This window comes from Bufo gargarizans, chromosome 8 (assembly GCF_014858855.1).
Source record: "Bufo gargarizans isolate SCDJY-AF-19 chromosome 8, ASM1485885v1, whole genome shotgun sequence".
NCBI lineage: Eukaryota > Metazoa > Chordata > Amphibia > Anura > Bufonidae > Bufo > Bufo gargarizans.
The window spans coordinates 42,181,443-42,194,781 of NC_058087.1; the positions used below are offsets into that span (position 1 = coordinate 42,181,443).

General features: G+C 42.0%; 1 protein-coding gene across 3 annotated transcripts in view; it reads right to left on the reverse strand.

The window, feature by feature from the left end:
* Window positions 1-1,837: 1,837 nt before the first annotated feature.
* Window positions 1,838-13,339, reverse strand: part of ZNF385B (zinc finger protein 385B) — a 732,466-nt gene continuing 720,964 nt past the window's right edge. For all 3 annotated transcript variants that reach the window (XM_044304851.1, XM_044304850.1, XM_044304852.1), the window contains 4 exons: window positions 13,007-13,249; window positions 12,102-12,280; window positions 8,153-8,254; window positions 1,838-3,180 (listed from right to left, as the gene is read on the reverse strand). In XM_044304851.1, coding sequence (XP_044160786.1) covers window positions 2,968-3,180; window positions 8,153-8,254; window positions 12,102-12,280; window positions 13,007-13,249 — 737 coding nt within the window. In that variant the 3' untranslated portion in view covers window positions 1,838-2,967. The remainder of the gene's footprint in view (window positions 3,181-8,152; window positions 8,255-12,101; window positions 12,281-13,006; window positions 13,250-13,339) is intronic.

Sequence of the window (13,339 nt, forward strand, 5' to 3'; positions counted from 1 at the left end):
GTTACGGGATGCCGGCTGAATGATTTCAGCCGGCGTCCCGTTCCGATTAACCCCTGCGGCGCCGGAATGCAGATTTTAAGTCAGGACGTACCGGTACATCCTCGGTCCTTAAGGACTCGGGAAATAGGGCGTACCGGTACGTCCTCGGTCCTTAAGGGGTTAAGGCCATCTGTCTACTAGCTGAAGCCCAACAGAAGATGAATGTTGCAACAGGACAACGACACAAAGCATAGAAGTAAATCACCAACAAGAATGGCTTAAACAGAAGAAAACAAGCCTTCTGGAGTGGCCCAGTCAGAGTCCTGACCTCAACCCGATTTGAGATGCTGTGGCATGACCTCAAGAAAGCGATTCACACCAGACATCCCAAGAATATTGCTGAACTAAAACAGTTCTGTAAAGAGGAATGGTCAAGAATTACTCCTGACCGTTGTGCTCGTCTGATCTGCAACTACTGGAAACATTTGGTTGAAGGTATTGCTGCCAAAGGAGGTTTAACCAGTTATTAAATCCAAGGGTTCACATACTTTTTCCACCTGCACTGTGAATGTTTACATGGTGTGTTCAATAGAAACATGGTAACATTTAATTATTTGTGTGTTATTAGTTTAAGCCGACTGTGATTGTCTATTGTTGTGACTTAGATGAAGATCAGATCACATTTTATGACCAATTTGTGCAGAAATCCATATAATTCCAAAGGGTTCACATACTTTTTCTTGCAACTGTATAAAGTGGTGATGTGAACAGTATAAGTGCTGGAAAGCGTGTATATTCCACCCAGATACCTCAGCTGGGTGAGCTAAATAAAATCCAGAAAGCTGCAGGGGTTTCAGCAAAGCATAGTTTGCTGAGACATCCAGGTGCTCTTGTTCTGGGCTGGATTTGATTTGGACTGGTGGATAGGGTTGGTAATGGGATCTGCCAGTCCACACCTTTCCAGTACAGGTGTTGTTTTTTAACTGAGGTGATCGCAGGTGAGGCCTGCTGTAATTAAGGAGGGATAAAACTAACCCTCTGTGTGTCAGTGTGGGAAGAGAAAAAACTGGAAACAAAGGCCTACAGAGTCTCTGTATGGTCTCAGCCAGGAGGGCTGAGGAGCCACAAGGCTTTATAAAGCCTAAAGTTTGGGGGCCCAGCGACGCCTACAAAAAGAGGGTCGCACGGTCAGAGTCGGGATGACTTCTGGACCATCTCCCCCCAAGGGTGCTGGTGTGGTCACAGCCTGGAGGCTACTGGACCGTATGTGGCTAAGGGCCACAAGGCTACGTGTAGCCCGATCTCTTCTCTGTCTGGACATGTGTCTGATGAGCAGACCTGTTAAGGCTTGGAGCCTGAGACCCTGTGTACAAGCTGTGCTTAGAGGTGAGTCAGGGAAAACTACTGTGTATTAGAAAGTGCCTAGACGAGCAGGTGTTTATTTGATGTTTGTTTGTGCGGGTGCTGAAGTGCCCAAAAAAAAAAAGCACCAGTTTGGACATTAAATCCTGTTGTCTGCAAAGAAATCTGTGATTGTGACCCCCTGAGAGAGAGCGATCCATTACAATATATACATATATATACAGTATATATATATATATATATATATATATATATATACAGTATATATATATATATATATTATATTGTTTAAAACCATTTTCCTCTGATTAACATTTCTACTTCATTACCATTTGAATTCGTTGTTCACATCAAGATTTTTTTAATCAGTTAAATAAATGCATAACTTATGATATCTAGTGTTGCCACCTTGTGGATATATTTGGGAATGACATACTCTATAAGATTGCAAAAACCATACAATATATGCTGAACTCTTTTGATGATTTTTTTTATTTTTATTGAAAAGGAACATTAAAAAAGTACACAGAGATTGAAACCGTCAATGATCTAAATGAATGTGCTTGAAAAGGCTCTCTTTTGTGCTCCATAGTTCAATTGGCTGTGACACCTTAATAACTGAACATTTCAAATATTACCCTTTTAGTTGAATACATCTTCAGTAAAACACCAGTATTACAATAAATGTTTAGAAATAAAAAGGACAGATATTCAACTAGAAATACCTTATACTCTGTACATTATTGCATTAAGGAGCCACAAAAAAGCAAGTGGCTTTCATAAAAATAAAGAAAATAGCTTTACAACGGAAAATAGACCATTTAAAAACGTAGAGAACTTTTATTAGCTCTTTATGAGAATAACGAAATGTTCTGTGTGCTCATCTAACTTTCTGAGTACATCTATTAAATATATATTTTCTCTACTATTCCAGTCTCTTAGCTGATTCATGGACTAAAGCAACATTGATGATTTCACCGAATGACAATATAATGCAATATGGCTTTTCTAGGTTGGATTAGCTATCAAAATTAGGACGAAAATGAAAAATAAAATTGCATCAAAGCTGAGTTGCCTTCCATTTGTAACACAGCATTTAGAGTCTAGAACTATACAAGACACAACAACATTTGGGTCTAGAACAATACTACACGTTCCCTGTAAACTTTACAAGTTGATCACATAGAATAATACTTTATGTTAGCCATTGATTTGGTGTTATCCACAATAAAGCACTTTTTTTTAAGTCTATAGATTCCACACTTCAAGATGGACATTTGGATTCCAAACATGTATTTACATCAAAGGACTAGGAAGACCCCCTTTTTCAAGTCTGCCAGGAAAAAACAAAAAAACAACAACTGCATTCGCTGATGATACAAAAAAAATCACAAAGTTGCAAAATCAATCCAACATGAGCTTAGAAAGAGCTTGCTTTTCAGAAGGCAGACTGCAAGTATTTCCATAATTATGTACTAAGCTTTTCATCATGGCAAAGAATGGCTGAGCACATGTGCTCTCTGATATTTAGACGGCCCTTTAAGAGAAGCAACGACAGTGCAAGGAGTCTGTAATGGAGCTGTAGGTTCTAGTCCTTTGTTCTAAGCTACTACTGCCACGATACTCTTAATATGGTGCAAACAGAATGGAGGCTGTAGTTGCTCGAATGGAGGCGTGTGCTGGTCTTAGAAAGGTAGGGGCTAATGCAGACCCCTGAAACAAAGAATTGTGGGGCCTCGGTGGTAATGAGAGGGTTGAAGTCATAGCTGCTGCAAGAGGTGAAGACAAGAAGGTTGGTGTTAAAGGCTTGATCATGTCTTTCTGGAATGCCAGTTTAGCCTAAAAAAAAAAGGAAATGTTGCATGAGTTAAACAGAAATTCACATTTATTGATATATTTTACCTTCACTTTTTAAAGAGGAACTAAAACCAGAATCCAAACATAAAAAAAAGAACCAGCCAAACTTAACATAACTTCCATATGTGTCTTCGTTATCACAATTGCAGACCATGAAAAATGCACTCAAAAAGCAGTGCATTGCTCTCTCAGGCTGCAGCCATGTCTACTACCCCTACTTCTTCTAGTTTTATACATGTATATATGATGTTTCCATTTTTTTTATCTTTGTTCATGGGATACACTCTTTAAATCACAACTAATAATGACAAGTGAGACGTCTAAGAATGGTGACATACGTTATCACATTTTCTTCTTTCAGTTAAAAAGTAAAGAAGGAGGAAAAACACATTGGAACAGAATTTACATAAAACACATTCTAGGTATAATGGTAGCTCTAACACCTCTGACCCTTACTCTAATAAAACAGGGACGGGGACAAGCCTCCCTAGCGTCACCCGCGATGCTAGGGAGGGATCGTCTCCGTCACTGCTTGCTATTGACTGCTCCCCCCCGACACTGGATGTTTTCCCCGCACACAGGAAGAAGCAGCAGCGGCGGTGAGGGGACCAGGAGCAGCGCAGGGAGCAGGGAGCCAGGTAAGTATATTCAGTGTGGGGAACCTGGCATATTGGGAGGCTTTTTATAGGACTGGATAACCCCTAGGAGACAGTAGTATGTCAGAGGCAGTGACATCATCGTGACAGTCTGTACCAGGTCTCAGGCTGTGCTTTGACATCTTTGCGGTTGCCTGCCTTAGGACATGGGCAGCTCGATTCACAATTGCCTGCACTGGGAGGACATTAGTTAGTAAAGGCTGGATAACCCCTTTAAGTTCCCAGTCCATCCCTGTCACTTTGACTCTATAGGATTCCTATAAGGTATAAGGTTAGCCTGGAGTAGTGCCAATCTCACTTTTTTGTAATTTGAACAGAATATTTATTTATAACCACTAATTATTAGTAGAAGTGGCACTTTCTAGGCTTTTCATTGCTCAGGTCATCAAACACGATAAAGCAAGATCTTTTGGAATTGTATACTTATGTCCAGGTCCGCATACAGAATTTGGTTCCAGTGCTATGGAAGTCCCAATGGGCCCCATCTGCTTGTCCTAGTAGATGCTGGTTTCCACACTATGGCCTCTATTTCCCAAGGTCTGAATCTCCAGAGTCTGTGTAGTGTTAGAGTCTTTCAAGTGCTGCTGATCGTTAGACCAAGGCAGTTACAGTAGACCGTGGGTAAAAGTGGCAACCTTTTTTAGTAATCAGTGTTTGAGGCTAGGGGCAGTTTAACCTCTCTTCCTGGAACTTATGGTCAAGATGACCCACTGTCACGACCATGTTTATGGCTGTGACTCCTTGGGAGCCGCATACAGTTGCCCGCGGTTTGGGTTGTTGTGCCAACCGCAGCTGGAGACATTTTGTTGTTTGCCTCAAGTGCGGTTGCCGCGGACAACGGATATGTGTGCGGTTGCCTTGGAGTTTGTGTGCGTGTATGTATGCACTTTTGTATGTCTTTGTGCACTCTGTTTTTTATGTTTGGTGTGCACCGACATCTTCCCTTCACTGTGGTTGCCCGTGGCAACGTTTGGTTGTATTGTGTACATGTGGTGGCAGTGTCCCGGCCTTCGAGCTGACTCCCAGGACATGGTTGCCACCCATGTCATTGCCTGCGGCAACAGCCACAGTGTGTTCTTGGCTTGGACACTTCCCCTTTAAGTTTGTGTTTCCCTTCCCTGGTGCTGGAAGGGTTAACTCCCTTCCCTGTATGTGTGTGAGTCACTGGGTGTGTCTGACTGTTGGGTGTGGCTTCTTGGCCCTATAAAGCCTCTGTTGAAGGCAGTAGTCAGAGAGGGTGCTTCAGCCATGCTTGCTGGAGACATCCTCCTGGTTATATACCAACTGCCAGTGGGGGCCACCCTTCTGGTCATAAAAATAATGTTGTTTGGTGTTTAGAAGATGTGTTTGTCTTTATGCTTCTTTATTGCAGCTTATGGATCTGGGTACCTGTGCGTGGATGTGTGGTTGCTGGGTTCATCTCAGGTTGTGTGGACATCAGCTTGCCAGCACAGGGATCCAGTCAGCAAGGCTGTGGCAGGTAGGTGGAACTAGTTCGGTTCACCTGCCATATCCGTAAGACTGTTAGTGTTCCCCCTTTTCCCTGCAGCTTGGCCAGTGAGACCCCTGTTCCTCCATGTCCAGAAGGAACAGGCCGTCTTACCCTGACTCCTAGTCCAGGGACCGGTCGGAGGGTGAGTTAGGGATCCGAGGTTCCTGAGCATGGGTCACTTTGAGAATTCGCGAAGATTTTGAATATAGTGCTATATATTTGCATTCACGAATATTCTAGATTTTTTTTCATCAGTAACCTCCCTTCTTGCTTGTGGGCCAATGAGAAGGCTGAAATATATTTGTCAGAGCTTAGCAACATCCCTAGCAACCAATAGGAAAGTTGCCTACCCCTTACTATATAAGAACCTCCCCAGCAGCCCCTGTATGCAGTATTTTGCAGATCTGAGAGAGACAGCAGTGACATTGCTGTGCTCTGTGCTTTCATCTGGATCCTTATTCAATTACATTAGATAGTTAGTTAGCTCATATATATAATACAGATAGTTAGTGGGAGATCAGTGTAGGTTATATCCTGATATAGTGTAGCTGGTTCCAGTGCAGGGTGTTAGGTAGTGTGATAGGTTCTGCTGTCCATACATACATAGTGCTGTGATGTCAGAAGTTCACAACAATACTAAGTGCACCCATCAGTAATATGCAGTCAGACCTGCTAAAATGTTAAGTTGCACATATTGTGCAAAAATTTGCGCATCATTAATTGCCAATTTGTGCAATCGCAAATATATTGGAGCACTCTATCTGCATATAAAGCTATTGTAATATTCTGCCGTGCCAACCATTTTCTCCAGTCTCAGGAAACTTCTGGCAGCTTGAAAAATGTAGCAACAGTGACCCACGCCTGTATTGCGCGCGCAATAAGCGCATATTACATTGCCGATTTTCACAATCAAGAAAATAATCCCGAATCGCGAATATATGATGAATATTCGCCCAAATATTCATGAAATATCGCGAATTCGAATATTGCCCCGGCCGCTCATCAGTACTCATAAAGTCCTTAAAAACCTTGACATTTTTAGATGCTAGAAAAAAGTTTTAATGTGAGCGGAGCATAAAAATGGAAAGCATGCGTAGGATGCAAAGCACAGTATCACAGCAATATACTCTCCCTTGTCGAGCAATGAACTGCCATGTTGTACGAGAATGTTCATTTAAAATGATAGTGCTGTTAGCACGTAAAGTACAGTGTTTCAGCCTTTCTAAAGACCTCCACTTTATTTCTAAATTGCAGAACCTCTTTCAGTATGTCCTCCTATATTACAAGGCTGATTGCATCTTTTTTCATTTTCTTTTAGTGCGGAGTCTGGTTCAGCAGGTTGCTGATTGGTGCACTTGACCCCTGCAGAGAGCACAAAGGAGTGGCTATCCACAGTCAAAGCCATTACAGATTCTACCGCCGAGGCTACACAATATTGAAAGTTTTCTACATTTTCTCAAATGCAGAGGAAAGTCTGTGGAGAGTGCATTTAACACAAATTGCATGCCAGTATGAAATGCATTAGTTAATGTACTTTCAATTGAAGCAAGTGCACCTTATGTTATATGTTCCACACAGTACAATGTACTGTGTAATAAAAGCGGCGGTATGTAAAGAAAAGTACAACAGTAATTGCCTTCACCCATCTTAGTGCATGTCTCCAGCTGCTGCTGCCATATAAAATCAGAAGAAATACATTAAACAGTTCTTTTCACTTTTAATTTTACCTCCAAGATGTTTTTGAAAGAAATGTAAATACATAGTATGATCCAGCACTGCAGTTATCGTACGGTTTTCTGTGTGCCCTCCACCACAAATGAGAGGTCCCTCCTCAATAGTCCTCTTCTGTTTAGGTTCCACTTGTGGTTTTGCTTATTAAACTTGGCCAAACTAAATTTATATCATAAGTAACCCTTCTGGAAAAAATGATGAAAAAATGCTACTTTTGCTCAGAGGAAAGGTGCCCCACCACCAAAGTTCTGCTTATATGGACCCTGCCATTCATCAGATCAATGGAGGTCATCATACAGTCAGCTCCTTCTATATGGCTGCACAGGTGCCCAGTGTTCTGTACAGAAAATAACTCTATATCCTTTCTTACCATTCTTTTTGGCTGGACATGTCATGATATATGCGTCACGAGATGGTCAGCTTTCCAAAACAACATGACTTCAGTCACGAGCTGCTTATCCTATATAAATAAATATAGCGTCTGGGGCAGTGGGGGTTCTGTCTCTCCAGGCAAAAGTAGCATTTTAATTTTTTCATGGAGGATCACCATAATGTGCTAGTTGGCTATACAAATCCATGTGTCTCCATGGTAACAGACTACAAATAAACCCTGTGAAGTCTGATCCTGAAGTCATACTCTCTTTCATCTGACCCCAACCTTTTGATAACCTACAGAATGAAAGCTAGCAAGTAGTAGGGTAAAGATGGAAGACAGCATGACTGCAAAATCAAACTGCACAGTTTATTTGTAGTCGGTTACCATGGAGATGCCTAGATCTGTATAAACGGCGCAAAATGGGAAGATTAGTTTTTGAGTTGCCTTTTTGCTTTCTCATTTCAGATGGATTAGGGCAATATATATATTTTTTGCAAGTGTATAACCTTTAAGCAAGTATAAACGAATGTCATGAAATTGATTATACATGAATAATTGATGGGAAAAAAATAACAATATGAGTTAAATGTCTGTATTAAATCAAACTTTCTATGATTTTATGCTGCTCACGTCAAATGCTGAGATGTTATTCTTTGCTATTGAAGCTATCTGGTTGTTTATATGATTAAATTTACTCACCGCTAAAATACTAGGGCTGCGCTGAAGTTTGTTGTATGGACTATATTTAGGCTTCATTGGCTTTCCTGCTACTCTGTCCTTATGTCTTCTGCTGGAGATGTGCTGAAATGATAAAAGACAACCCAGTTTTGTTAGAATCAATGTATACTAGAGGGCAAATGTACCCAATTCTATGTTTTAGCATACCATAGATATGTATGAGTAAACAATATCAGTGTCTGCCAGCTTATACTGATTTCCCAAACTATTGAGCACCCAAATACATTTTCGCCCTATAAAACACACTTTTTCCCCCCAAAAGTGGGGGGGAAATAGCAGTGCGTCTTATGGGGCGAATGCTGCTTGGCGTGCATCCTGTACCTGCACTCCCTGGACTTTGTGTGGCTGTCATGGCCCATAACAGGTAGGAACTAGTGTTAGGGACCACTCATGGAGGCGACCTTGACGTGGTGAGTGGCTTATTACGCTTTGGCCAAAATGTACACCAATGCCTCATTCAACATCCAGCATAAAGGCAGGGCAGAGTGCTGGTTTGCAGAGTGCGATTACATTTGTGTTTTTTGCGTTTGTATGTGTATTTTGCCATAGCAAAGAGCACCTGCATAGGGTTGTGCTGACTGAACCCCCACATTTTTTTCTTTATAGATATGTATGAGTAAACAATATCAGAGTCTGCCAGCTTATACTGATTTCCCAAACTATTGAGCAGGGGGGGGAAATAGCTTGGGGGGGAAATAGCAGTACGTCTTATGGGGCGAATGCTGCATTTTGCAGAATTTTCAATGATACGCGATGCCGCACGGCGGGTGTATCAGCTGAGAGGGAGGAGGGGCTGGGGGCCGGCATCTGCTTTTATAATGACAGCGGGGCCCGTGCAGTGACTGTATTCTACTACACGGACCCCGCTCACTGTATATAATCGTATCTGTAATTGTTAATTGTTATGTATATAATCGGGTAATCAGCGCCTGTATACTTACAAGCACTCGGTAGCAGAGAGGGGGGAGGAGGCAGGCCGGGAGGACGGGCGCTGGCAGCGTGAGTCAATACGTCACGTGCCTGCGCCGCCCACTTTATGAATGAAGCAGGCGGCGTGGGCGCATGACGTAGTGACTCACGCTGCCAGCGCCCGTCCTCCCGGCCTGCCTCCTCCCTCCGCTCTGCTACCGAGTGCTTGTAAGTATACAGGCGCTGATTACCCGATTATATACAGACGTGGACAAAATTGTTGGTACCCTTTGGTCAATGAAAGAAAAAGTCACAATGGTCACAGAAATAACTTTAATCTGACAAAAGTAATAATAAATTAAAATTCTATAAATGTTAACCAATGAAAGTCAGACATTGTTTTTCAACCATGCTTCAACAGAATTATGTAAAAAAATAAACTCATGAAACAGGCATGGACAAAAATGATGGTACCCCTAGAAAACACAGAACATAATGTGACCAAAGGGACATGTTAATTCAAGGTGTGTCCACTAATTAGCATCACAGGTGTCTACAACCTTGTAATCAGCCATTGGGCCTATATATATGGCTCCAGGTAATCACTGTGTTGTTTGGTGATATGGTGTGTACCACACTCGACATGGACCAGAGGAAGCAAAGGAAAGAGCTGTCTCAAGAGATCAGAAAGAAAATTATAGACAAGCATGTTAAAGGTAAAGGCTATAAGACCATCTCCAAGCAACTAGATGTTCCTGTGAGTACAGTTGCACATATTATTCATAAGTTTAAGATCCATGGGACTGTAGCCAACCTCCCTGGACGTGGCCGCAGGAGGAAAATTGATGACAAATCTAAGAGACGGATAATCCGAATGGTAACAAAAGAGCCTAGAAAGACTTCTAAAGAGATTCAAGGTGAACTTCATGCTCAAGGAACATCAGTGTCAGATCGCACCATCCGTCGTTGTTTGAGCCAAAGTGGACTACATGGGAGACGACCAAGGAGGACACCATTGTTGAAAACGAATCATAAAAAAGCAAGACTGGAATATGCCAAACTACATGTTGACAAGCCACAAAGCTTCTGGGAGAATGTCCTGTGGACAGATGAGACAAAAATCGAAGTTTTTGCCAAGGCACATCAGCTGTATGTTCACAGACGAAAAAATGAAGCATATCAAGAAAAGAACACTGTCCCTACTGTGAAACATGGAGGAGGCTCTGTTATGTTCTGGGGCTGCTTTGCTGCGTCTGGCACAGGGTGTCTTGAATCTGTGCAGGGTACAATGAAATCTCAAGACTATCAAGGAATTCTAGAGAGAAATGTACTAGCCAGTGTCAGAAAGCTTGGTCTCAGTCGCAGGTCATGGGTCTTGCAACAGGACAATGACCCAAAACACACCGCTAAAAACACCCAAGAATGGCTAAGAGGAAAAAATTGGACTATTCTAAAGTGGCCTTCTATGAGCCCTGACCTCAATCCTATTGAGCATCTTTGGAAGGAGCTGAAACATGCAGTCTGGAAAAGGCACCCTTCAAACCGGACACAACTGGAGCAGTTTGCTCATGAGGAGTGGGCCAAAATACCTGCTGAGAGGTGCAGATGTCTCATTGACAGTTACAGGAAGCGTTTGATTGCAGTGATTGCCTCAAAAGGTTGCGCAACAAAATATTAAGTTAGGGGTACCATCATTTTTGTCCATGCCTGTTTCATGAGTTTATTTTTTTACATAATTCTGTTGAAGCATGGTTGAAAAACAATGTCTGACTTTCATTGGTTAACATTTATAGAATTTTAATTTATTATTACTTTTGTCAGATTAAAGTTATTTCTGTGACCATTGTGACTTTTTCTTTCATTGACCAAAGGGTACCAACAATTTTGTCCACGTCTGTACATAACAATTACAGATACGATTATATACAGTGAGCGGGGCCCGTGTAGTAGAATACAGTCACTGCACGAGCCCCGCTGTCATTATAAAAGCAGATGCGACCCCCACCCCCTGTATTGGGGGGTCATTCACACTAGAGGGACACTGTTATGGAGGGGATCTGTGGATGACACATAGCATAAGATGCTATATATGTGTCATCCACAGATCCCCCCATAACAGTGTCATCCACAGGTCCCCATAACAGTGCAATCCAGAGACCACAATAAGTGTCACCCACAGATCCCCCATAACAGTGTCACCCACAGATCCCCCATAACAGTGTCACCCACAGATCCCCCATAACAGTGTCACCCACAGATCCCCCATAACAGTGCGCCATCCACAGACCCCCATAACAGTGTCATCCACAGATCCCCCATAATAGTGTCATCCACAGACCACCATTAGTTCAAAACCCAACAAAAGCACACCTTTTGGTTCAAAATATTTTTTTTCTTACTTTCCTCCTTAAAAACCTAGGTGCGTCTTATGTGCCAGTGCGTCTTATAGGGCGAAAAATACGGTATTGATCCGAATGGTCCCTTTGCATAGAATGCGGCGTCAAACCTGTTGACAGGTGGGACCGCTAACCATCTAAAGTGTATTGGGGTGTCCTGACTCTTACCTGATGACAGATATCAGGTGAAAGAAAGATTGGGTATTTTGGATTTCAACATGCTGTTTACCTTATTACGACAGGAGATAAGCCACAGCAAGACAGGTCGGACAGACGATTATTCCACTCTTCCCATTAAGAATACATACATTGAGCATGTGTATGGGGGGTTGAGAAGAATAGCTGTGGGCTGACCAAGTGGTCGACCCACAGTTATCTAAAGGTATCAGTCCACGTGAAAGAGTACCTCTTCCTTCTCTAAATGTTTGGTGGTCAAAGCTCATGGACTTCAGTTACGTTATCATAGTGATCTAGCCTCTACAGGATCCACCATCTAATGTGTATTATGTCAACAGTGGAAAATACAATAAAAAAGAGGGTAAAAAGAAATAGTGAACTGCCTGCATGAACTTATTGGTTATGGTTAAAATGTTTAGTCACATTACCTGTTTAAGCTGGATTTCTGAGTTTACATGGACATCGCAGATTTCACAATGAAAGGTTTTGTTTTGCAGTCCTGAACCTTTGCTGCCATTTAGAATTTTTAGTCGGGATCCAGACCTGGGATAGGATTTAATTGGACCTGCACCATTCCGGGCCTCGAGCATTGTCTTGTGTTTAGAACCTTAAGAAATGAAAGTAGAGGTCTTCTCAATGACTTTCAGATATTATGTGAAGTAGGTTACTCAATCACCATCAACATTTTAAAGCTAAGAATTCTATACCATTACATATAAGGTATAATCACTTTCAATTACTTAAAGGGGTTTTCCAAGCATAAAAAAATAACATCCCCCTTTATCATCCAAAAGAACATATTTTTTTTAATTTACCTCTAGTACCAAAATACCTGGACTCTCAGAGATCCATTCAAAGTCAGGAATAGACAGAGGTTGTGCAGTTTCCTTAATTCTGCCGGCATGTTGACACACATGTTTGCCTCATAGAGCCTCCTGCTTCCTTTACTATGTTGTATTGACATCTCATAGAACATGTAGCAAAAGGGCTTTGGCTTTCATCCTCTTTGCAATGCAATCCAAAGCTCTCTTCCATGTGTGACGTGTCCATGGCAGTACAGGGGTTAATGGAAACATCCATGGTCATTTAGGGTGGTAAATGGGTTGAAGTGTCACTAACTAATTTCATTATACATTTTTGAAAGGTTAGAGTTACCCATCTCCTGATATAACTTTCTAAATCATCTTCCAGTACAGCTGCCACTAGGGGGTGCTCAGTACACAGGTTTATAAAGCTACCGTTATATCTAATGGAAGTACAGTAAGATCCCCCTGGTGGCACCATGGGGCTTTATTGGCAACTAAACAGCAGGAAAATATGTAGCATACAGTACCTGTGTTGTGTGCCTCTAACTGTGACAACGAGTTGACTGCTACTTTGCATAGTGAACAGTACAATAACTTCTTGGCTTTCTCTTCTTCTGATTCAGAAGCGATGATCGCACTGCCGTTGGTGCTCTTCACGAGTGCTGCCGGTATCACTGCTGTTAATGCAATCTCTGACTTGGCGATGAAAGACCTTATCTCAGCCATATTGAGGCTGACAGAACTGCTGGCTTTTAATCGTTCTTCATCTCCTAGAAATAATAAAACAGAAACTATTCAGCCACCATCCACAGACTCATCGTGAAGTATTCGTCCAGAGCTTCTATTACAGGGGACATTTG